Source organism: Spea bombifrons, chromosome 13 (genome assembly GCF_027358695.1).
Source record: "Spea bombifrons isolate aSpeBom1 chromosome 13, aSpeBom1.2.pri, whole genome shotgun sequence".
In the NCBI taxonomy this organism is placed as follows: Eukaryota; Metazoa; Chordata; class Amphibia; order Anura; family Pelobatidae; genus Spea; species Spea bombifrons.
In genome coordinates, this window is record NC_071099.1 from 25061644 (window position 1) to 25088127 (window position 26484).

The 26484-nt window shown below is 43.9% G+C and overlaps 2 protein-coding genes across 7 annotated transcripts in view; one reads left to right on the forward strand and one right to left on the reverse strand.

The window, feature by feature from the left end:
- SDK2 (sidekick cell adhesion molecule 2) overlaps window positions 1-26484 on the reverse strand; it is a 97405-nt gene that overhangs the window by 17943 nt on the left and 52978 nt on the right. The window contains exons 4-20 of the mRNA XM_053454071.1: window positions 24248-24381; window positions 22044-22155; window positions 21665-21855; window positions 18472-18555; window positions 17063-17257; window positions 16296-16412; window positions 14754-14921; window positions 12428-12530; window positions 9183-9359; window positions 8424-8560; window positions 6532-6679; window positions 5498-5638; window positions 4291-4472; window positions 4041-4156; window positions 964-1159; window positions 652-750; window positions 238-429 (exon numbers count right to left, since the gene is read on the reverse strand). Coding sequence (XP_053310046.1) covers window positions 238-429; window positions 652-750; window positions 964-1159; window positions 4041-4156; window positions 4291-4472; window positions 5498-5638; window positions 6532-6679; window positions 8424-8560; window positions 9183-9359; window positions 12428-12530; window positions 14754-14921; window positions 16296-16412; window positions 17063-17257; window positions 18472-18555; window positions 21665-21855; window positions 22044-22155; window positions 24248-24381 — 2492 coding nt within the window. The remainder of the gene's footprint in view (window positions 1-237; window positions 430-651; window positions 751-963; window positions 1160-4040; window positions 4157-4290; window positions 4473-5497; window positions 5639-6531; window positions 6680-8423; window positions 8561-9182; window positions 9360-12427; window positions 12531-14753; window positions 14922-16295; window positions 16413-17062; window positions 17258-18471; window positions 18556-21664; window positions 21856-22043; window positions 22156-24247; window positions 24382-26484) is intronic.
- RPL38 (ribosomal protein L38) overlaps window positions 1-26484 on the forward strand; it is a 265046-nt gene that overhangs the window by 10487 nt on the left and 228075 nt on the right. Inside the window, exon 1 of one of the 6 annotated variants that reach the window (XM_053454027.1) lies at window positions 13670-13673. The exons of 1 other annotated variant lie outside the window; for it this stretch is intronic. The gene's annotated coding sequence lies outside the window, so the exon portion shown is untranslated. Of the gene's footprint in view, window positions 1-13669; window positions 13674-14782; window positions 14787-23409; window positions 23415-23966; window positions 23971-26410; window positions 26415-26484 lie in introns of those variants that run through there. 4 more of the 6 variants (XM_053454053.1, XM_053454061.1, XM_053454041.1 and 1 more) reach the window with 4 other exon arrangements.

The window sequence follows — 26484 nt, forward strand, 5'->3', positions numbered from 1 at the left end:
ATATGCCTTCACATGAATACAGATGTAACAAACTGAGTTCATGAAAAGATCCTAAATTTTTGAGGTCAGACTTTGAAAAGTCTTTATCTGTCTTTATTTGACTTTTATCTGCAATGTCTTTAATGTTGTGGTTTGCTACAAAGTTGTCAGCATCAGTGAAGAGACCCGATACTTCCGTAACAAATGTCTACCGCTTCAACTTGCGCTGGGCTTCTGGAGATCCTGTAATGTACTGACCTGGTGGAACTCCTGAAGAGATGGTGGATGAAGACACAGCTCCTTGACCTTTGGAGGTCATCCCGGCCACCTGGATGGTATATGTGGTGAGTGAAGTGAGCCCGGTGACTCGATACTCTAGGGTAAGGTTGGGTAGGTAGTGGGTGACTCTGGTGTTGGTCTGGTTAAACTCCTCCCAGGAGATCTTGTAACCTGGAAGGAAAGTCTTGAGGTGAGTCTGAGACCTGTGGTCAGGAATGAGTAGAACGCTCAAGTCTGATTCTAAGAGTTAAGGTCAGTGCTTAACATCACCCGCTACACACTCCTTTATCCAAGACTCCACACACTACTACTCATTCCAATTTACCTTCCTATCATCTGAAACTACTAAGGCACAAACACTGACCACCGCAACCACAAGCCTTCAGGGCCCACCTGTCAGAATTCCATTCTTCTCTGTAGGTTCTTTCCAGGTCACCCTCAGAGACGTGTCCAAGATGTCATCAAAGCTGAGATCCCCCACTGGGCCGGGAACTGGCAAAGAAGAGACGAAATTTAATAAATCTAGACTGGATTCTTCTGAAAATGAGTATCGTGGATCAAACCTCCTCATTTCTTGCCTCGTGTCTCTTAAACCATCATATATCGCTCGTAAAAATGCATTTTATTTTAATTTTCTCTTATTTTCCCTAATTTTAAGATATTGTGATTGCGATATTGTGATATTGAACGCGACAAAGTGTGTACCATCCTCGTGGGTCCAGACTGGCTGGGGGGTGCTGCGCGGCCCGTCTCCAGGGGTGGTAAAGCACAGGACAGATGCCATGTACTTGGTAAACTTCTTCATGCCGGGGATGAAGCCCACGTGCACACTGTCTTGGAAGTTGGGGCGCACGGTCACAACAGTGACGTCGTCCTCCTGCGCCGGGTCCCACATTATCAGCTGCGGAGAGAAGAGATGAGTGAGCGTTCCTGCTGCGTAGGAAAGGAAAAACTCTTCGGCGAGTGCTGTACTCGCTGTCTGAAATAGCTGCCATACTGCCGAGGGCATAACCGGGTCTGTTATATGCTGCTCTGCATTATATATTGGTCTGAATTATACTCTGCTCTGAGTTATACGCTCCTCTTCATTATATATTGCACTATATTATACGCTGCTCTGCATTATACATTGATCTGAATTATACTCTTCTCCGCATTGTATATTGCACAACATTATACGCTGCTCTGCATTGTATATTGCACAACATTATATGCTGCTCTGCATTATATATTGCACAACATTATACGTTGCTCTGCATTATATATTGCACAACATTATACGCTGCTCTGCATTATATATTGATCTGAATTATGCTCTGCTTTGTATTATATGCTGCTTTGCATTATATATTGTGCTGCATTACAGGATGCTCTGCATTACTTATCGATCTGATTTATACGCTGCTCTGCATTTTATATTGCGCTGCATTATATGCTGCTACATATTATATATAAATCTGAAGTATTCTCTGCTGTGCATTAAATGCTGATCTACATTATATATTGCGCTGCATTATAGTCTGCTCTGCATTATATGCTGCTCTGCATTATACGCTGCTCTGCATTATAGATTATGCTCCATTATATGACCTTTTCCATTTTAAGACATCTCGGACAACTTGCTGAATGAATCATTTAAACAGAACAAACGTAATCATTAAAAATGTATAACTTAACTTTAATCCGAAACTTTAAAGCCTTCTAATCATTGGAAAATCCCTATTAAGTCTTTTACATTATGACATCGTCTTCTCCTCTCTGTACTTTTATACAGCATGGCATATAATGAATACAAAGACATCAAATAAACATCACTGTTGAGTATGTGGGCATTGGGGTAACTGGGGGTGGGGGTTAGAGGGGCAGATGCCCAAAGAACAGGGTTGCAGAATAAAGGGTCTCGGTGCTTTTTTTTTAATAGCAGGGTAAAAGTTTGAGGGACTGCACGGCATTTCCTGTTTTTTTTTTTTAAAAAAAATATACATTTTCCAAAAAGGCGCTGCAGCAAATCCGTTCCTGTTACTTTTGCAAATCCCGGTGTATCCTTGAGCGCATGAGACGCGTGCTCGGCAAGCTCTGCTGCTCTCGCTATTACAGATTAGTGGCATTAGACGGATTGTTGGAGCTTATTATTATATTACAGGGACAAGTGACTACATCTGGTGAGGTTTGTGCAGTTCCTGTTTAATCCACCGGGTGGCAGTGCTGCGACAGGAAATGCAAACGCTCTACAGGGGAAGCAGCCAATGAAATTATATATATAAATATATAGATACAAAGTATAAGTAGGCCAATTAGCGGAACGCTCATGGGCCCCGTATTTAAAACAGAGTTTATTGCAGAAAAAGCATTTCAGATCTACATTGTATTGAAGACCCGAGAGTTCCCCATCAGCCGCCATTAAATAGCAGCCCCTTCTGCATCGAATCAGCCCCTGGAGAACCTGACAGAAGACGTACTATGGAGAATGAGAAGACATAACTCTGACCTGTCTGGCCACGTGGATTTGTAATCCGAGGCGGTTCATATATCCAGGTTTATTTTGCATCGGGTTCGCACTCATTAAAATATATATATATGCCTCTGACATTTTGTGCGTAATGAAGATTCAAGAAAAGACAGTAATTTAAAGTTTGCTGCACTCGCGAAAGGGCACGGTGCTGTGTCTTCCATATCTCACAATGACGACACTTCCACAACCGTATCAACACTTAGAAATAGAGCAGTGGGATTATTGGCGTACCCTAGGTCCCCGGAGCCCGTACTGGACCCCTAAGGCTTCTTGGTACACTAATAGGTCATTTGCCGCTTCCACCAATGACATCTGCTTCGAATGGCTTGTGTTTTTATTGGAGCGCATGCGCCAGGTGTGAATTATCATCTCACTGGCTTATTTTTGTGCAAAAGTAGCACCTAATTTGCTCTGTAATATAACGGAAGATCAGCGAGTATCAGTTGCACATGTTTCAAGATGCAGACGATTAGATCCAAAACAGGATTCAAGCATGGGGCCCTTAATATAACTTGAGGGCCCAGCAGTTTGGGTTGGGAGTGCCACTTAGACCCCTTTACCTTGTGATCCCAATTACCCTAACTAGTTGGGCACCCATAAAATGTGGCCCTAAACAATGGTTTTGCAATGGAAGGGGCTCAAGAGAACAGCCCTCCCATGGTTATGTGGCTCCTGCACCTTATGTATTTCCTCGAGAACCGGTGCAGGACTCCAAAACACCCTTTAAACTGGAGATATAAGACGTGTTACTTTTTCTCTGGACACACAATGATCTAACTCCTCAGCTTCGCTGTTATCTCCTGATTTACGACAGGCATGAAGCTATATCACCGCCAGGACTCCAACAGGCCAAGAACGTCTTAATTAGACAGCGATTTCAGAACAGAATTTCTTAATCAGAAATACTAATTAGAACTTAATATGGAAGTTAAATATCTCCATAGTTATCAAGCTCTTGGCCAATTAAAAGCACAGACTCCATTGTACAAGAGTCATGTAAATGAGTTTAATGTAGATTAATTGCAGTCAGAAGTAATCACGCGGCCATTAGGACAGCCCTGCCCTGTCTGTATTGAATAACAATAATTCTTTGTTGATGGCATCTAGAAATTAATTGGCACTAAAAAGTCGGAAGTGTAAAAAGCAGAGATGGAGGGGGTCGTCCAGTGCAATTAGGTCTTAGGGAAATATAAGAACTGAGCCACAGTGGCAGTTGAGAAAGTGGACTGTGAAGGACCTGAGCAGCTTGTAGGTTATTCTCCCACCGTACCTTGTAACCCTGGTTAATCCCATTCACAAACTGCGGGCTTGGGGGAGTCCAGGTGAAGCGAATGGTGGTAGAATTCACAGCCTCGACCTTCACGTTCCCGGGGGGTACAGTGGGCACTGAAACAGAAAACGGAGGTCAAGCGCTAGAAGTGGACAGCCAACATTTAACTGTGGTTTACCTTGATTTAAAACAGCCAAAATGCCCCAATAGTATTAAATACCCAGTGTCCCTACATCTCAGGGCAACCCACCTCCTTGCAGGGTCCACTCGGTGACCTTCGGGCTGTATACTCCCAGCCCAGCGTTGTTGAATGCAGCCACCTCAATCTCATAGTTGGTCCAGATGATGAGGTCCTCCAGCAGGAAGCTGGTAATGTCAGGACTGGACAAGTTTTTATACTGGTATCCGACAGGCAGACCAGAGAGACAGTACCTGGACGATGGAGAGTGAAGAATAAGAAAGGTTGGAAAAAGAGAAGCCCTAGAGGAAGATCAGGAGAAACATATCCATGTTCTTCTCACAACCTAAGGATGTGTATGTTTAATCACTTCTGTTTCCTTCTCACCATCATCCACTTTCTATTTACTAAACCTCTCTTCTTGACGATTCGGAGTCACTATGTGTAACACATCAGCTATGAGATGATCTGCCCTTTGGTGCCATGTAGGGTTTGTAAGTTAATTTGATTTTATCTGCTGGCCGGTTTTATGAAATGACTCCGACATCCTGGTCTCTGACGATGGGGCCATTGATTTTGTAGCTGAGCACTGCTGAATACTTTGTTTCTCAGACTGATGAATGTTGCAGTTTGAGGACTGAGAATTGTCCTCCGTGTTTCTCTGCCAACACATGGCATTCGTTTGTTCTCTTTCTTGATGTCCCTCCCTATCTAGCTGCTATCATTGCCCTTGATATCCGTTCTCAATTTACATTTTTCAATCCATGCCATTCGTGCTATCTCCGTCCCAATCCAATTCCTCATCTGTCTGCCCCTCACAAAGCCTTTCTCCATCCATCTCTAACCTACCCCCATCTGTCTAACACTCTTCTCTCCTGTCCCTCAAAGTAAACGCCCTACGCCCATTCTCACACCATGAGCTCTTACCTTCACCCCTTCATTCTTCTCATTATCCCATAACTCTTCCTCATTCCTTCACTAATCCCTCTATCCAATACACCACACCGCTTTCTCTCTCTAACCTTGTCCCCGATATGACTTTCACCTTTCCTCCATTCGCTGTAACACTCTCAGTCACTAATCCCGTATCCACTTGCAATCCCTTTGTCTCCTGATAATCCTCTCTACACAAGCCCTGTATTACTCCTCTCGTTATGTCTGCACAGCACCGTGTACATGGCTGGAATGTAATGTAATGTAAAACGGCTGGAGACACCAGGACAAAAAGTTTTCTCATGGGAAGTCTTTAGATTTGTTCGCTTGCCTCTGTGACTCTCACCTGATGACATATCCCTTCAGGATGCCATTTTGATGGTTTTCAGGGGGCGGCTGCCACTGGATCATAATGGACTGGTTAGTGCGGCCGTTGGCTATTACATTTTGGGGAGAAGCGCTAGGAGGCTCTTCGGGGAGGCCCACACTGCAGGGAGAAGAAGGACATTTTATTGGTCCAGGGACTAAGACATAATGGGTCAAAGCCACCGACGTGGCTACAAAGATACTGTAGAAACCTCATAAGTTAAAACATTTACCATACTTTCTGATTTCAGTTGCAAAAAGCCTGCCATCTGGGATGTGATTAGGTAAAGCTAAGAATCTTAAGTGTATCTTGTAGTGCAGATAAATATTGAGTCTCGTCCAGCTGACAAACGACAGAGGAGCACATAAAGGGTCGCGTTTTTAAAGTACTAAACAAGAGACGCATGATTTACCGTTGCCCGATTTAATATATGCGTCCCCTGACACCCTAACCATAGGCTCTAAAACTCACTGTGGCAGCCGCATGCAATCCGGGATAATCCACCAAGGGAACGCTTCAGTTACTGAATCTTTTACTCAAAAAAAAAAAATAAGCGAAAATAAAACGAGAGAGTTTGCGGAGAGGTAACCCAACTTCAAACACTCGTCGTCTTCAGAAAACGTATTTCGGCAGAATATGCTCATTTCTTGTCGCTGCAGCCGGTTCATTTGTCTGACAATTTCTATTTCCTTGAAATGGGAAACCCCAGATGTACTTGAAAACAAATCCCGCTTCCCAGTTTAGCTTCCCTCATGAGAAATTAAAGAACAGGTGGAACCGATGCCCTGAATTCCGTTTCCTTACCGGCTTTGGACGCCTCGGCAGGGAAGCTCTGCCATGAAGCCCCCCAATCGCCAGCTTTTAGCAAGGGGTTCTCAGAGGACGCTTCCCTGATCCTGGCAAGACACCAGAATGTTGGCGGCCAATCTATCCTTCGACCGGATCTGTTTTTTCGCCCCCCTGGGTAGAATCGGCTTTGTGAGCTCATGTATCCCAGTGACACCGGGTCTTACCGTTTGGTTTCTTTGCTAAACTGTCCTTTCCCAACATCATTCGCTGCACAGAGACGGAACCGGTACGAGCGCGCGGGGGTGAGATTTCTAACCACGGTGGAGGTGAGATCTGGATCCACGTTGACCAACAGGATGGTCCAGGGAGCATCTGTGAAGACACGGTGTACAGTCCATCAATCCCACCCAAGTAGCACCTCCTGCTACCCAACTCTTTCTCCAACCCGAACAAAAAATAACCCCACCGTTTCACAATTACTTTTATCTCCGTATTTTCCACCATCCCATCACATGATTAACCTTTCTTCTCACCCCAAACCATTTCATACAATTCTCGATGTCTTGATATTTAAAGTGTTGCCCATAAAAGCATCCCTTCCGTTCCCTCACGGGGGCATCAGGAGAGGAACGAGGGGAACCGGAATTTGGGTCCCAAATGGAGGAACTGGTCCTCCTAAACAAGGACACTTAGACTGCATGAATCCCATGACTTTCAAGAAGTTGGGATAAAAGACAGTCCACCCCATCTGTGACACCAATTCCCGTCCATCCCCAGTTATCATCACCTTCTTGTCTTACAGGGGACACTCCAATGACACAGGTACTAAAAACATTGTGTTTGGTTTTTTTTTCACGCACAAGTTCGGAGAGAAGATAAATGAAGTCTACGGTGTATGGAAATCAGAGAGGGGTCTGCTCTAGGGGTTTGGTCCTTTGGGGTGTTAGATAGGATATAAGATCTGCATATGATATGCGCAGGCAGGCGAAAGACATGCTAAATCTCTCTGAAGGAGCCTCATAAATATGGAATAACAGCTTGCAAGGCAGAGATGCCTGCAAATAAGATAGGGTTTGGTTAACACCTTTGTGGCCATATAGAAGGAACACATCACTGGCCCTTCTGGTTGCAGAAGGGTTAATACACTATGGTAGTAACTGTTTCACCTGCTGCGGGGATCCTATAAATATATATGATATCATATTGTTAATAGACTCAATTGTAGTAAAGAATCAGTATTTAAGTGCCAGGTTTGGATCTTGAGATACCGAGTCTTAAGGGGAAAAAAAAAGATAAAAAAAGAGAAAAGTGGCAGGATAAAGTAACAGCGGCATTGAAAGGGTTAGTGTCATGATCTGCTTTGCTATTCCGTGCTGCGTCTTGATGCTAAGCCATCTCCAGGACGTGCTTATCTGCACAATACAATGTAACCCGGTGCTGTGGTTTTCATACCAAGTAAGTTTGTGTGCCATAAAAATGGAAAAATTCAATTTGCAGGGAAAAAAGGGAAGCAGGCGCGCGAGTGTGAGCAGGGGGGGCGCCTTAAAGGAGCAATGAGATAAAATAATACGGTTATTGCTGCTTTTCCATTACATTATGGGGAAAAGGTTTCTTTTAACTATTTCTTTGTGTGCAGTATAGGAAAAAAACCTTCTAATTTAAGACACGTTGGCTACAAAAAGAGGGAGAATTATGACCTAAATGCTTGTTTGAAAGGAACGATGTGTAATATATAATTAACTATTAATATACATTAAATATTGACCAATCACACACACACATATATATAGGGGTAAGCCATTCCCGGACTCTACAATGCTTTCTATATCTCTATGTGGGACTCGGAGTCTCCGGGTGAAGCTCTGTTCCCTGGATCTCTGGGTCATCCTGCTCTGGGCAGGGCAGTGGTGTTGGCCACACCCATTCCATGCCCATTCCTCAACACTAAAGGATATCAGGGCCTAGCCCCGCCTCTATGCATGATAAGTCCCGCCCACACACTGCTATTCCCGCCTTCAAGCATGATGAGCGCCTTCACAAAGGGAGAGCTCTGGGAAGTCTCTCTTGGTAGGATCCCGGGTATGGATATCTTCCCCACACTTAAAAGTCCACTTACTGTTCTCAGAGACTTCCAGAATATACCGGATCAGCTGGCTGTTCCCGTCAAAAGGCCTGGCCCATGTCAGATTAATGGCTCTTTGCTCAGTGGTGCTTAGCAGGGCCACTGGGTTCTCAGGAGCATGAGGGAGTTGCCTGCAAAAGCCATGAATTCAACCTTTAATGTATCTCTTCCTGGAGCAAACCCCGGCTGATCACAAAAACTGTCATCGTTCACCCTGGAAGGGTAAATGACCATTATAGCTGGGAACGACTTATTTTACAGAGGCCCTTTATCACTCCCATCACTCTTTTATCACTCTCATCACTCCTGTGTTCCAATGGCACGTTGTGTTCGCTGACCCAAGTTTCAGTTTAAAAGGCTAATTGATGTTTAGAAAACTCTTGCGATTATGTTACAGCGAGCAATTTCCTTATTTTCCATGAAAACAGCTCAGCGACCCCAAACTTTTGAACGGTACTGTAAGTACAAACAGGACGTGGAGATATCACAATACACATATCTGGCACATCCCCAAAGTTGGGACATCAAGCAGCCAGCAACGAGTCCTAAAAATTAACATTTTAATAGATTTTTTGCAAATTTCCCTAGTGTTTTAGATCCCAACATTGAAGGTATTGTACTGACTCATGGAAAAAGAATTAGCATAATGCTCTCGAATGCTATTTTGTTTCGTCGAGGCGGTATTTATGAGGCCGCACTTTAATTACATCCGACCCTCGCTGGAAAGTACGAGTAAAAAAAGAATGCCTATACCTGACCCGCAGGTGCGCATTTCTGGAGTCATTTCCTCCCACGGATAGGACGCGGCAGGTATACGTTCCAATATCGCCTGACCACGTCTGCGAGATTTGCAGGGTGCCGTTCTTGTCCAGCTGGATCCTTGGAGAGTTCTCTAAGTTAATAGGGACGCCATCTTTCTCCCATGAGTACCTGGGGTAAGACAGGAAAGGTCAGCGCATGGTGCCCATGGTGTTTACAAAGCCCCAACTGGACCAATACTGAGTCGAGGTGATACATCTAGAGGAACCTCTACTGCAACCAACAAGAGTGATAGCCATGTCAAGTGGCATCAGCCATGTTTTCCGTGTTATTGACGGGCACATATCAAGTGCTGCCCCCTGCGGTATGTGGCATCTTTAAACCAACAGACATGAATCATACTGCAGGGGGGGCAGAACTTTCCACGAGCCATGTGTCAGTAACATGTGAAAAGCGTGTCCTGGAAAACATGGTCAACGTTGTCACCCTACAACTAACCCTACACAAACATGGTCAATGTTGCTACCCTACAACTAATGGAATGTTCCGGCTGATCAGAATTCTACATAAAAATGCCCATTTTGCCCAAAATATGGCCCAGTATCCCAGGATTTATACATAATGGTATACTGAGCTGTACATAATAACCAGTTTAGGTATATAAGAGTCTAGTATATAAGTGGAAGTTTATCTTCTGAGTTTGTTTGGGTTACTTGTGGAACCGTTTGACTCTCATGCATAAGTTGACCTAAACGAGCCCCCCCCCTCCATTTTACAGAACTCCAAAGGTGGAATTAGCAGTTTTTGTGAAGTTTTGTGAAGTTCCACTTAATGTATCAGAATTTTCTCTTTAGGCTTCATTGCCACTTATGGAAAAAAAAGCGAATGCGTCATGTACTTAGTAATACTTAGCACTGGTGGGATGGGGGGGCGGTCACATTAATTGTAAAAGAAAAAGATTTAAAAACAAAGGGAAAAAATACCAAATTCGCACAGTGACAAGAAACCTTTTCTTCTACAGCAACTATTAAATAAAAAATTACAAAATAAAATATTAATAGCTTGAAGGAGGAGGTTTCGGGCAACAAAAGATAATGATGTATGATAATACAAAATAGGGTATTGCATAAAGAATAGGGTTCTCTCTGAAGATGTAAGGGTTAAATTTATTCTGTCTGCCAGGATCCCTCGCCCACCCTTTCAATCACACCGGCGTCCCGGAATGCACCGGGAGAAGTTTCTGCTTGAAATGATACATATGCTGTAGACATGGGAATTAATATCGACCAATAAAATATTCACCACGGATGAAGTTAAGTAAGATTAATTTTTTAACTCCTATTAAATTTTTCACGGAGTTCACTGTGGGTTTTCTCTCCCCTCCCGCTGTCAGCAACCAATTAGGAATGTTTAATTTTCTCTCGTTATTTAAGGGTGAAATAGAAAAAAAAAAAGAGAGATAAGATTGTGTTAATTAGGCCCGGGTCCTCTTGAGCTATGGTCTGGTTCAGGAATGCGTGACCCAAAATTACAGCTGATTTGAGCCCCCGTAGGAACCGTTCCTCTACAGAAAGATAAAGGCGATGGTGACGGGAGAGGAATGAAGTTGGGGATTCCTACGAGTATTTGGCAGCCCTTACACCCCACTTTAAAATGGCATTCCCACTCACACTAACTCCCTTACACTCTCAACTAGGGCTGCAACTAACGATTATTTTAATAATCGATTAATCGGCCGATTATTTTTTCGATTAATCGATTAATCGGATAAAAAAAACAATATGCAAATTTTTCGTTTATTTAAAAGAATTTTGCATTGTGCCCCCACCCCTTTGCACTGTGCCCCCACCCTCACTCTGCCCTGCATCCCCACCCCCACTCTGCCCTGCACCCAGTCTCACAGCCTGCCCTGCACCCAGTCTCACAGCCTGCCCTGCATCCCCACTCTGCCCTGCACCCAGTCTCACACCCTGCCCTGCCCTGCACCCAGTCTCACAGCCTGCCCTGCACCCAGTCTCACAGCCTGCCCTGCATCCCCACTCTGCTCTGCACCCAGTCTCACACCCTGCCCTGCCCCCCCACCCCCACTCTACTCTGCACCCAGTCTCACACCCTGCCCTGCATCCCAACCCCCACTCTGCTCTGCACCCAGTCTGCCACCCTGCCCTCCCACCCCCACTCTGACCTGCATCCAGTCTCCTGGCCCCACTCTGCCCTGCACTCACATCCTGCCCTGCATCCCCTGCCCCCCCACCCCCTGTGCCGCGGACCCCCCACCCCCTGTGCCGCGGACCCCCCACCCCCTGTGCCGCGGACCCCCCACTGTGCAGCGCACCCCCCCCCCACTGTGCAGCGCACCCCCCCACTCACTGTGCAGCGCACCCCCCCACTCACTGTGCAGCGCACCCCCCCACTCACTCTGCCGCGCACCCACACACACACTCTGCCGCGCACCCACACACACACTCTGCCGCGCACCCACACACACACTCTGCCGCGCGCACACACGCACGCACACACACACACACACACACACACACACACACACAAACACACACACTCTGCCGCGCACCCAGTCTCGCACATAAACATTCGCACAGACAATAGACATAAAGAGTACTTACCTCCGCTACGAACTTGTTCCACTTCCAACTTGATAGTAGACGCGCGTCACATCCGTCGTCACGTAGCTTGAAGAAGGCGGAGACTGCAGAGCGTGGAGCAGAAGCGGGGAACGCTGGCGGAGGTAAGTAAAAGGAGCCTAGTGCTCCAACGACGGATCGATCACTCGATTAATCGATAACGGAAATCGTTATCGATGATTTCCGTTATCGATTATTATCGATTTTATCGATTCGTTGTTTCAGCTCTACTCTCAACCACTTTTACTCATGCCCTCTCACTCTTACGCACTTACTTACTCTCACTCTTGCACTCTTTCACTCTCATTCTCACTCACGCGCTTTCACTCTTATTCTCGCTCACTCACTCACGCTCTCTCACTCTTTCTCTTAATGTCTACAATTTCCGCCAACAGCTTTGGCAATGCTGTTTTCTAATGAAATCCGCCATTAACTATCTGACCTCCATGTAAAATTTCCTAAGAAGCAAATTCATAAAGTGCCAGAAACAAGAGCAGTTTTGTACCAAAAGCTACGGAAGATATGAGACAAACTTTTTACAATGGCTACGCTATGCTACGGCTACGATGTAATAAAGGGGGCGACACACTGACTTGCCTGATGACCACACTGGGATCATGTGACACGCCGCACGACATGGAAGCTTTGGTCCCTTTAATTACGCTCTGGTCTGTAGGAGGGTTGATGATGCGCGTTCGAGCTGAAAGAACAAAGATAAAAATCTATAAACATTGACAATTTGGTCACTGCCAATCTATAATGATAAATATGTATTTCTGCTCACCCCTTTTCTATCATAAATAGTCCTCTCCTCACTCCCAACGCAAAATTTGCTCATCTGCTTGCTCTTGATCATGAAACTTTCCATCACCATCATCCATGTCATCTCAACCCCACTTCTTGAGACTCACTCACCCACTGGCTCCATGGACCATGAGCTTCCTCTCTACTCAACTACTGTCTTTTGTCCACTATATCCTCCCTCACCACCTTTCTCTTACACTCACCCCTCTTTACTGCCTCTCCCCCATCCACCATCTTTTAGACTCATATTTAACAGCCATGTCCCTCGTAATTCCCTGTCTCCTTCTCATTTCTGTTTCCTTCCTCCATTACACTCGGATTAAATGACTCCTCTAATAGAAGCAGAACCACATTAAATAAGCAGTTTATTTGCAAGCGAGGCTGGCGGCAGATTAACGCATCCCCACTAAACCCCTTCCAGCTACATGGCGGGTAATATCTGGACTGACCGCGCCACGTAACACTCATCAACATGTTCTTTTCACCAGAAACATGAAAGACGGGCTCGATGGGCTCCTAACTCGCCCTTGTATCTTGTGTTGCCTTGAAGATAAAGTCACAGGACAAGCTAATTTTCCTCCTGTCATCAGACACAATGTGCAAAGATCAGCTGAAGCATTGTGATTGTGAGAGGCTTGGGGAAGAAGACAATAGAACACAAAGAATCCAACGGCACATTGTATCCATGGCCAAGAAACAGCTCCCTGAGACTCGCTTAACCCTTTCAGGAGGACAACGGGGGGGGGTAGACTCGTATCGTGTGATTTATTGTCCAACGTTTACGGAGAAGGTCACAGCACTTTATCTCAAGACATGTAAAGCCCCATTTCTTTTGTCTCGCCTTCAAAACAATCATATTTCTGATCGAGACACTTCATTCCATCGTGGCTCGAGAAGTAGAAATTGCTCCGCAGTTGCTAGGCTGGGGAATAAAGATGAAGAAAACGCGCACCACCTGCTACCTGCATGTGTGAAATCTAAAAGCGGCGGCGCTGTGACATCCTCCTGGGTTTGCGAGCAAAGCGCCGCGCCGCGTCGGAAAGGCTTGCTGGTTGTCCGTATGTAGCTCCAAAATGTGTCTGTCTTTAGTGGAGGATTTATGGACTGCGAAGGCCGTGTAAATAAATATATACACGCAATAAAAAGATCTATTTAAAAGAAGCACTTCTATGAGCAGAACTACCGGCCACGCTACTTTTTATGGACTAACCAAACGTAGCTATGGAATCTGGAAAAAATGTCTTAAAATCTTTTATTCAGATCTCAGATCCGTGCTGCTGATCCTTCCCCCAAATCAGCATTTCCGACTCCTACTATAGCCCCCTGGACACACTATATGCCTGCATTCATTCCAAGGCTTGCCAAACTCTAAACTGCAAGCCAATGTACGGACGCACGTAGGCGCGGGTCACGCAGAGGTCAGGTGACCTCGCCGCCAAGGAACGCTCCTTCATGCGATCTCCCTGCCTATCAGTCTGCACTCTTTAGAGAGAGATTTATAGGTGACGGGTAGACAAAGGAGCCAAAATCCAAACAATTAAACGATGGTTATAAAACAGAGTGAAAATATATAAGGGTTAACTCTTAAAAAAAAATACTTTCTGGAGCTTTAGAATGTACGAGTGTTTGCAATCGTGACTGCTCCTGACACGCAATTTTGTGAAAGACAAATATCTCCAGACCCGTCACTCCTCGTGTGTTAAAATTGATGCTCCCCACAGGCTTCTGGTCTTTAGTTACTCGACATGACATGATATAATTACAATTTTTCTCGAAGCCAAATTTAATCAGAACAGTTCTCGTACGAAGGACGATTCCAGAGTTGTCATGGTAACCTGGCAGCACCAAAATGGTCACCTGGCATCACTGACGTGGTCACTTGGCAACCACCAAGCGTGTAACGTTTCACAGGACGATATTGATAAAGAGTGATTCTGAAGTTCTCAATGTGGAGCAGTCGCCATGGAAACCACTTGGATGATTTTGTGACTGCACCACATGTAGCACCATGACCCATAGTGGCTCCTAAGAAATACGTCTCAGTGTCCACCACCCTGCAGCGTTTGTCGTTTTCACCCAAACTAGAACCTTTCTTAGTCTGAGAAGGTTAATTTCTTACCCCACACGATAATGTCGGCGGACGCATCGTCGGCACCCCTGGAGTTGGTGGCGGTGCAAGTGTAGGTTCCCATGTCCGATATGTGAGTGGGGCTGATGAGCAGGCTTCCCGACTCTAAGAGGGTGAATCGTGGGATCTGGACTGATCCGCTGGCCAGGATCTGATCACCTACAAGAGAGGACATGATATAACGAGGAAAAAGACCCCGGCCTCGCCATCACCATCTGGATGACCCCAGAAATCACAGGCAAACTGTATTTGTAACATTTCTGCTAAAACATTGTGATGTGAAACGTTTATATCATAGAACCACCAGCTCTTTAACGTATAATAATCCACCATTTACTCAGAGATGACGACAGTCAATGTGCTGCAAAGAGTTTGAAGCTCTTATAGTCTCAACGTCACATCTTGATTTTGGATGAAGAGGTTAAATTTTCCACGAATTGGGAAGGTTTAAAGATATTCCAGTTGCCATGGTTCCGATTACCGAAACACCGGCTGGTTACCACCCTTAGATGTATGTATACGTGTGCATCTGTTTGTGTATATACACACACATATATATAATACGACCCGGAGTTCCGACTTTATTCCCAGAGTTCCGATGAATCTCCCGTCACCCCACCCCCACCTTGTGAATTTACAGCATCCATCCCAATCCTCGATCTCATTCTGAAGCCTTAAAAGGGCTCGCGAACATACACAAGAGACATCAATAACGCAGACAGATCAGAACCGTTATCACATTTAGACATCTTTAGAGATGGGAAAAGGTTTATATATATTTGAGGCTGAATGGCCAGGAGTGTGTTAGCACTGACAAGCTGCACTTCTAAAACATCTTAACCCCTTCTCTGCCAATCCTGTCATTTATACAAACAGGGTCTGTGATTACCTGTTTACCATTCATCTACACAGGGTCTGGGATTAGCTGCATATCATTCATACACACAAAATCTGGGATTACCTGCATACCATTCATACACACAGGGTCTGGCATTCCCTGCATATCATTCATACACACAAAATCTGGGATAACCTGCATACCATTCATACACACAGGGTATTGGATTACCTGCATATCATTCATCCACACAAGATCTGGGATTACCTGCATACCATTCATACACACTGGGTCTGGGATTGCTGTACCTGTATTATCCATACACCGACTATTGTAGCAAACCATAATCATCATTTAGGTAACGTCAAATAGTCTTTGGGGGTTTCATGTGGTTTCTAAGAGCCAGTGACAGGGGAGAACTGTGTACCGTTCACAGAAACTTATATTATCAATCATTCACATGGTACCTATCATTCCCACACTGATTACAGCCCATAGCCCCTGAATATCATTCATAGACTGCAGCACATTATTCACATACTGTCTGAAACTGACAACCCCTCCACTTTATCCCCCCCCTCTATAAATATAGCTGAGATCAGATAACACAACTGATATCTTTCCCAGCAATGACCATCCATCAGTGTCCAAAGTCATGCAAAAAATATGCCTGCTCTTTGATTTCGGCATCTTACCTTTCTGCCAGGTTATGGCTGGACGCGGGGCCCCTGAAGTCTCGCACTGCAGAACCACGGCAGTGCCGTCAATCACTGTGCTGTCGAGGGGCCCTTTCGTGATGTTTGGAGCAATACCTATAGATGGACACAAATGACAGCTTAGATACAAAGTGAACAAGCACATAAACAGAGCATAAAACAACTGTCTACGGGGGCCCAAGAATTTTTTAGATAAAACATCAGAAACTCTTATCTTGGGGTATTTGAAATTTTAGACTTTTAAAGCCAACGTATACCCTTCTTATAAACTGGGGTGAATACAACTCATTGGAGATTATTCAAGAGTTATTAAGAGAGAAGCGGTAGACGTTTATTGGTGATGGCCCTTCATAATATAGAGTGAAGTCAATAAGTTGAAACCTTGACTCCCCTGCTAACTCCCCCTTTAGTGAACAGATTCCAATGTCTCAGCAGAAGAAATCATCACGGACCCAGTTGAAGACAACTTGAAGCTGGGAGGAGGTCAGCAATTGGTTAAATCTCTGAGCATTTAATAAATGTATTAATGCAAGAGCATTTTTATGCTCTAATAATGAATGTAAAATTCTCATAAACGACAGTTCTTTGTTAAAACGAGATCTGCCTTAACAGCTTCGTTAATGACTAACTCTGATATTACCGACCTTAACCATGAGCTTTCTGGCTCCGCGCTCATCTGTTCCAGAATATAGACTTTTAATAGCTTAGCGGTTACAGAATGAGGGAATCTGGAGGAATGGACTTACTGGTGACAGCCAGGTAAGTGGAAGTTTGCACCTCTCCGGCGTTATTACGGGCAAAGCACTGGAACATCCCCGTGTCTTCTGGCATCAACCCGCTTATCCTCAGGTTGCCCGGTCCGACCAGTCGGAATCGGGCGTCTTTACGGAGATCAATCAGAGCTGCGTCCTTGTACCATGATATGGTGGGTGGAGGAACACCTGGAACGTGGACAATATAGCGGTGAAGTGTCATTAGGGAAAGGAAGATAAACTGAAAAGTAAAGATAGGTAGAACAATGTAAGAAGTTCTCCACTCATATGGAATTGAAAGGTCCTGTACGTCTTTTTTAGTGGTATTCAGCTCCCACTTATTTTCGGTTTAGGGTAAACTAGGCTGGAGTGTCTAACAAAGCCTGAAACTCAATCTCCCTTAACACATGGCCCATTGGCAAAAAATATGAAAACCAATAGAAGAACGTAAGTGAAAGATGGACTCTATGGTAAATGAAACGTCTGAATGTTCTACTACCTCTTCTTTTGGTTTTGTCTTGACGGCTGCAATGATTTTTTTTTGTATTTTAGGATAGCTGAAAATGTGATCGTTCAGGATGGGGATTAAGGGCCACTCCATGGGTTCTGGATGGAGCCAACACAGACTCTCGGACAACTGATATCGAGTCACAAAATATTATTAGCTATGGAGACCTGGTCCTCTTTCCTATTCCTCCCTATACTCAACTCTAATGAATTCTGCGGAATCTATTACATTAAACCCACTGTCTTTGTTAAATGCTAATCTAGTGTCAATATTTATTAGTGAAAGATGAATCAAGGGATATAACCTTTACAAGAAAGAGGTTAGACCCAAAGAGAGACAAATTAAGGAAAGAAAGATCGAGGGAATGCAATAATAGGAAAGTATGCAATGAAATTTGCCAGCAGAAGAGAAAAATCCACATGGTATCTAACAAGTAATGTCTCCTGGGTACTTAACATAGCGGAGCATATTAAATTATCTCTCAGAGACTAAGGCGTCCCTTCTATAGGAAAAGACAATTTATTTTTCTGCTGGAGGGGCTGTCTCTCCCTTCTCAGAGTAATTATATATACAGCACCGGTAGCTAATTGCTACCTTGTTCTTTGGAGATTATTACTGCCACGTGAACATATACTGTTATAAAAAAGGACTCACTAAAGATTGGAATTATCTTTAGCACCCAAGAAGATCTAGATTAGAGGTTGGCAAAAGCATCAACGAAGAGTGGGATTCTCTTCAAGAGCTGGAGGTCCTAGGAGGTCCTAGGTTAGAAGTTGGTGAGAGAATGAAGGACAATGCTTGAAGTTCTATGTTCTACTTTCACCAGCTACCTGTGGCTTAGTAGCTACTATCAGACCAAATATTCCATGATTACCAGTCTACTCCGCAAACTTACCCTTGGCTTGGCAAGGGATCTCTACCACCTTCTCCATCTCGGCTGTTAGGTGTCTCTCTGGTTCCTTCACAAACTGAGGAGGCTCTGAAAAAAAACAAAGAAAAAAGATTAGGTCAATAATTGTGACTAATATCAACATCGATGCTTCAGTTAGTAACAGATAATTACTGACACGTAGGGTTCTACTAAACTGCGTAACATTGTTTGATTAACGTTAAACAACATGTAATACATGTAAAAATAATGCCCTTCGAAAAACAATATTATTTAACTGGACTGCTTGGGTTTTTTTCGAGCCAGGCACAGCATATTCTTCTTTAATAAATAATGCTACAGTATCACCTTGTAGATCAAGGGGTAAGCAACAGGGGAGCAACCCACAATGCTCTGCCAGTATAGAGCATCACATTAATCCTATTTTAGACTGAGATGGTAATTACAAACCTGATATGGTGTCAAGATAAATACAATATAATAATAAAAAAAACATAATATATAATAATAATAATAAACATAATATGATATATATACATATGTGAAAATATCATATATTTATTAAGAAAAAAATACAGGAAATGTTTATAATAATATATCGGCGAAAAGAAAACAAAGCTATGAAGAATACAGTATGTTGTATGTCATCTGGAATGTGATAGTTCTCCTTTTAAAGTATGAAAATTATTTCACCCCTCAAAACATTTCCGAATCTATATATTTTTTTACTTATATAAATAATAAATAATAATTCATAATTAAAATGTATTCATATCAAAATCAACAATAAAGTATATTTAAATTGTAGCAAATAATATAAATTGAAATGAAAAAAAAAAATGCAGCATAAATAAGGCACAAATCCACCTAAAATAGGTCCTGCAAGTGCTTGCCCCCCAACTGTAGCCCCCTTGGGAAAATACAAATGCCTTTCCAGTTATGGATATGGAAGGTAGCAGCCGATATTATAAATACATTTTAAGTAAATGTAAAATCCTAAATGACATAAAGAACCACAATCATGTCAAAAGAAATAATATTTAACATACGTACCCTTCGGCCAAAAAAAAAAATAGTTTTGCCCTGGTTAATGTAACAATATTGCGATATAAATGTAGAAACATTCTATTTCTATAATGGGAATTTTTTTTATTTTTAAATTATTTTTTTTCTTAATTTTTTTTTCCTGATATGTGCGAAGGAAATAACGTTAAAGGGAAATCCGCAGAGGTTGGATGGTGGGGAGTCTGAATATACGACAAAAACCAATATTGACAATTCCTGGCTGCTTAGCCAAATCTGTAAATATGCGCATACACAACATGCATATTACACGTGTAAATCAGATTAGAGGAGGGCTGTGTACATGTCATGCAAATATATATTTTTCTCTTCCATGATAATATTGTATTTTGTAATTCGGTAAGCAACAGGGATTTGCTAATTAGAAATGTGTCTCAATTACTGAGTTGTAATCAATTAAGAACCCAGCGGAGGCTGCCACGCGTCACTGACGGCATTGGGTTCTGTCCGCGCACGGATAATTGGAACGGACAGTAGCGGAATCCCTGGTGCATACAGAGAGGAAGCTCTGTGCATATTGGAAACGCTGCTTTCTACTTCTACAGTTCAGGATTTAAAGCCGCTATGGCTTTACTGAGAGGGTGGTAGACAAGCGGAACAGCCTCCCAGCAAATGTGTTAGAGCTAATACAGTGATGGAATTTTCGGACCATCTAGTCTGCTCGTTGCTGCTCAAACCTTGTTGGTCTCATCTTATCGCCTATCCCATGCATGGTTAAATCCCCTCGCTGTATTACCCTCTACCACTTCTGCTGTGAGGCTGTCCCACGTATCCACCATCCTATGGGCTCTAGCACTATTCGGCGCTCTGCTTTAAATGCCCATTTCAAATCAAGCTCTTATGCACCGTAAGCTTCAATAAGGCAAAATCCAACTACTCGCTCTGCCCATTAGTAAAGCAAGCCCTCTGGCTCTCTGAGATGCGAGGAGCTGACGCTCGCTCAAGAGGACTTATCTGCTAAACCGTAACACGTACAATAACACAACCATTTACTCGTGGATGGCGGAACATAACCTCTCTTTCTCTAAGGGGTGCGTAGCTATTATCAGCCGCAGCCAAAAGGACAAACTGAATGCATCCGTACGAAATTTCGTTGGATCTGCTTATAATAGATTTTTCCTGCTTCAGCGCAGCCCGTGTGCCCAACGCGCCCCGTGAAGGGGTATTCGAAAATGTTAGTGTTATTATTCCCCGCGAACAGGGGGGGATTTAGAAGATGGAAAGAGTGTTTTTCTTTTCAAAAAATGATTGGAATCTCATCAGGGCCGACTTCAAGAAATAAAACGGCGCTCGCAAATTGTGTGCCGCCGAAAAGAACTCTCGTATTTTCATCGAGAATGAGAACAAAAAAAAAAAGTGGAAATGGTAAAAAATGGAGTAATGCAAGTGTGGGTAGATTAAAGAATGAATAATGTTTTTTTTCTCTCCCAAAATATTGCTGCTCACAGACATCGCTAATGAACAGTCACAGGGCTTATCAACCAGGTCTTCAAGAGGTCCTCTTATGAAAAGATCTCCAAAACAAAACAAAATGCGAAAGTCTGGGAACTCGCACTGTCTACGGGATACGTCACTAAATCTGAGGTCGTGCATCATGTCATAATACCGCTACGCAAATCAATCTGTCCTTTTTTGCTCCCCTGATGCTCCCCTTTTTGAGGAGCTCGGAATGTTTGTTGGGTATGAGGGTCTCGCAGGGTTCTACAGCCCTAAAAGCCCCGATAATGTGTATAGAAACAGCAGGAAATGGGGTTATCAATGAAATTGTGTAATTGTAATGTGTCGTTCTTCTAAATAAGTTGCAGAATTACCTAAATAGCTACCAGTTAGTCGTAGTGTTGTAAAAAGTCTTGGTAAAGCTGCCTCCAGAGACATCTCCAACAAAACAAAAATCTGGAATGTCCTGATACCATGTTTTTTGTAGAGGAGATGCAGTAGGATTCTAAGAACCCAGAAACATTGTATCTCATTGATATATTCACCTTACCATCTTAACCATATTTTTCTTTAGAAGATACAGAAGAACCCTGGTTTGGGAAAACCTAATTATGCAATGGAGACCAAATCCCAGAGAAATGTACCAAGTCATCATTGTGCAGATGGATTTTATTCTCACCGAGAACGGTCAAGAAGGCCCCAGCGGTGACAGGTGGCACACTGCTGCTCCGAAGAGTTGCTTCACATGAATAATACCCAGCGTCGCTCACAGTTGGGTTTAGGATTGTCAGACGCCGTCCGTATTCTCCCACCCCGCTGGAAACGAGAACTCCATCCTTCTTCCAGACAATGTTTAATTTGATGAGTGGCCTGAAACGAGAAGACCATAGAAGAAGAACATTAAGGCAGAGTGAATGAGAGAAGAATGGGGAAGAGTAGAAAAGTGGTGAAGGCTTACACTTGGTTTAGTGAATAAAGGTAAAGAGAACAAGGTTGAGATTAGCAAGACACAAAAAGGGGGGGGGGGTATAAAGACGGAGAGTGGCAACCAAACTCACCTAGCGTTGGCCACACACTCCAATGTGACTTCAGAGGTTCCTGCCACAACGCTGGTATTCTGCGGCGATATGATGATGGTGGGAGCGATGGGATCAGCTGGACCTCCCACATCTGAAAGGCAAGAGGGAACATTACATTAAAATAGTTGGTTTCAGACATATAAGGGGTTAGCTCTACTTGGGGGGTATTAATGTCCGTTTCTTCTTCTCAGGGATCAGGGAGGATTGTGAACAAGCTGCAGTGCCAGGTTTAATGCATGTTTGTGTGCAACTAATACATTCTCCCCTAAAAGTAACGCCGAAGGTTTGGCCCCTGCTGGAATCTGTCCATGGCAGCGGCACACCAGCTTGTTAAACCAGCTAATTGGCCATCAAGCTAAAACGAGTAGGGTAAAGCTTCATGGGGAAGAAAAACAGATTTCAGTTAAGGCAGAAGATATAGAAAATGGAAAGACTGTTCCTTTAAAAGAGAATAAAGTCAGAAAAACCTGCGATAGTTACTGGTAACTGTTAAAGGGAAACTGCTGTTCACAGCAGACATATAGTAGGTTTGGCACCCGGATCTTAACCTTTTACTAAAAGCCATTGAATACATTTCTCTCCCTTTGACAGCACAAATAATGGAAATGATGCTTTTTTCAGACCTTTTGTCTGGATAGCGGACCCGCTCAATTTGCAGTAAATCCCATGGAGTATACTCTGCGTTTTGCTGACTCTGCGGTGCAACGAGTAGGAGATTAGTTTGGACTTCACGCCCCTCCACCGCCCTCCCTGTGTTTTTGGCCAGAACATGAACCCAAAGCCTCATTTCCCAACTTAACAGCCGGCCACTAAAAGATGGCAGTCGTATGATCAAGTACAAAACAACTAAGAAAGCGGTGACAACCTACTGACTTAACACATGTCCTCCGGGAGGTTGTTGATACCCCGTACCTGTTGCAGACATTTTTAATGAAATAATGTAAATATCTTTCTAAAAATGAAACAAGCTGTTATGCTCCGAGTCCTTCAGAACCTGAAATATTATTGTATCCCTCAGGGTCATCGAATCCCATGTAGATTTTAGTCTTTGGTCTCTTGGACTTGGACCTCCTCCAAACATCCATCAAGATGCTACCATGATGTTCACCTCAGCTCCAGCCTTATTAATAATATAATGGAATTCTGAGAAGGTTCCATCCTCAGCAATGGAAGAGGTTAACCCAGAGTGCATTATTACCACGGTTGCAAACCGAAATTAAGATATACAAGTGGCATTAGAGGCCTCCATAGCTGAAAAAGGAGGATTCTGGTTAATCAGATGCAAAAGTCCTACAGAGTCCTATCAATACTGGCTTCTACCGCTTCTGATTTCTTTAGACTTAGTGTCGGCTCTACAGCCCAGCGTGTAAACCTTGCCACAGGTTAGGAGAAGTGCGCAAATAAACTAAATTAGAGACAGAACTGCTGTCAGCCTCCATGCCCTCGGCTTCTCCCTCTCCAGCCCCTCAGGACTTATCGGTCTGCTAGATTACTGGAGGCGTCCGGCTACAGACCATTAATTTCTTTTTGCGCAGTTTCTCCCGGCCTGCGATAAACCAGTCACGGCATCGCTCCCCATGCTGGATCAGCAGCTTTTCTGCCTGCCTGGGAAAAAGTCAGGATTAAGGTCCCCCCCCCACTTATTTGGCTGCCCCCCCCTATCGATCTGATTCGAAATCACTCTGTCTCTCTGTAATACTCACCTTTTACCCTGAGGGAGCCATTAAGTCAAAACACTCACCTCTGTGTCAACCTCTACATGAGTCATGTTCCTACAGCTATATGGTAGAGATATTATATATATTTATATATTTATATATATGTGACACAGGTGCCGGTCTAAAGATCCTGCTGGCTGAAATCATCTATAACCTGCAAAGCTTTTAACCTAATCACCGCGAGGAGGTCCCATGGAGTTGTTAGTCCATCAGCTAGAAGATTAGCTCGAACGAAAGACGTTTCTTAAATGATGCATTGTATTTCTGCGCCGTTTATGCTTCTGTGAAGAACCTTGGCAAAAGGGATGCCGTAAACTGACATCGCTTTGATTTAAGCGGAAAGGAAGAAGACGCAGTTGATTTGATCGACAATAAAGCTTGTCGCATGACATTGATTACTCTAGAGACCCACCTAGGTAGATAGTCCCTTAAGTAGCTCTCTACCCTAGATCCTCTCTCACTTACTTTCCACGGTAAGGGTGATGGGTTGGCTGGTCTTGTTATCGCCGTTTTTGTCATTGACCGCCTGCACGTAGTATCGTCCGGTGTCAGGAGCCACACTGGATAGGATCACCAACGTGTTGTCCTTCGTGATGGCTCTGGACGGAGAGGAACAATGGAGGATGAAAACTAAGATCAACACCGACACATTTCAGACGCAAAACTCTTTGCTAACTGCTTTACAAACTGCCAGGTGGAACGGACCACACTCTTCAATCAGGCAGAAGACTCGGCCGGGACCGATTAAGTTGTGCCATAAAGCGATGAACACAGTGAAGCTTGGAGGTAGTGGGTGGCACCTAAATGTCACATGATCCAGCTCGAGGTCAGACCAAAATAATCACTTTCATTTCGCATACAATAGTCGCTTAAGGCTTTGCTGTGTCCACAACAAGTACTTTTTGAAAGTTAATTTCCCAAGATTTACCCTTCAAATCATTCCTGAAATATTCAGCAGAACCTCTTTTTGGCATCTATAATTAGCACATGGCTTTAATTGCCCTAAGCACCCTATGCACAAATCGCACAAATCTCAAAACCCCTCTGTCCCGTTCACCCTTGCGTAGCATGTCCCTAAAGCGACCAGGACTTAATTCCGGGAGTTAGGATTATTTCTCATACAGAATAATAGAAAGGGGTTTTAAATGAGGACTCGGCAGGCCCCCGCGCTTATCTCTGCCCTGGACTGTAGCTGCTGCTACCCAGATAAACTCAACTAATCTCAATCCAAGCTTCTGAAACCCACATTTCAAGCAGCCGGATATCAGACATTTCTGTCTCCATGCTCATTGCCCTGATCCCCTCCCTAGCGTGGACTCCTGGCTTCTCATTCTGCAGATATCTCCCTGCTCAGACTCATCCGCTGGGGATTTCTTGCCAGATCATCTGGATAATAATTCTCTGCAATTAGAGAGATAAGGCAGAATAGTCTACCGGTTCATTCCTGCTCCTGCGCGCCTCGGATTCTGGCACAGGTGCTGGAGAGCTGCAGATACCGGGTGCAGAACCCGAAGAAAGGACTCTCAAGATTCTCTAGAGATTAACTCTTTGTTTCACACGAAACGCCAGCATGCCCCTACGGTATCGACAGCACGCCGTCCTATAAAACTGGCTAGCGCTGAGACATTTAACCCTTGGCATCACCTAGCAGAGGTTTGAAGGTTCTCTTCGGGACGCGTAACCCGGGGGATGCTCCAGCGAAGGTCCCAAGGTGATGAAACCCCTCTGACGGGATTTTTTTAAGTCGCTATTAGGGATAGGTGGTTGCGATTGGTTAGAGATACTTTTCTATGATAGTTGGGTTAAAATTTAGACGTAAAAGCCAACCGTCATCGTGAAACCCACTTCTGCCCTCTCTTGCTTATCCCCTGTGGCCTTTTGAAGTTCATTCACTAAACTAAGTTAAAATTGATTTGCAGAAGATTATCTGTACTGAAACTACTGAAAATCTATATAAAACTACATTTATGGACCTAAAAAAAACATTCTTCCTCTAAATGCTTTACTCAGAATATATGTGTAACTTTATCTTATCAATAGGTCACAAAGTCATGAAGAAAGACAGTGGTGGCCACGGGGGGGGGGGCCTCTTAAACCATCGGGCTCCCTGTGGCGCCATTGTTCAATTGGCCGGTTAAAAGGAGACTGCTGATCTCCCCAAAAAGCCCATTAGGACTATGGGGGACCACATCCTCCATCATTCATTTCCACCCTACGCTGCATGCCCTTAAAAGGGCGGAGAGGCGGGATATGACATCATATCCTGGCTCTCAACAGTAAGGCTATTGGTGTGGAGGGGCAGATATGCCCTGCCCATAGACACACCTCTAACGACACCCCCTCATAATAAAGTGCGTCTTGAAGAAGGACTGTCTCTTTTAAACAGGGGAGCATGGGAGTTACAGTATATCATCAGACCTAACATGACTCCCTCACCAGAATTACCACATCTTTCGGTTGAAATATAGGAGGATATGTATAAAGATTTGGTTCTGGTGCAGTGCAATCGCCATAGCAACCAATTGCTCCACTCTTAACACTTTATATTAGAATGACTCCTTATGAACAAATCCCATTATTATTTTTTTTTGTAGAATTTACGTGCGGTACAAACGATTTGTCACGCCGTCGGTTACCACACAATACAAGTTTTTTTTCTCTTTATTTTCACAAAGAAAGAGAACTTCAAAGAAAAAGTACAT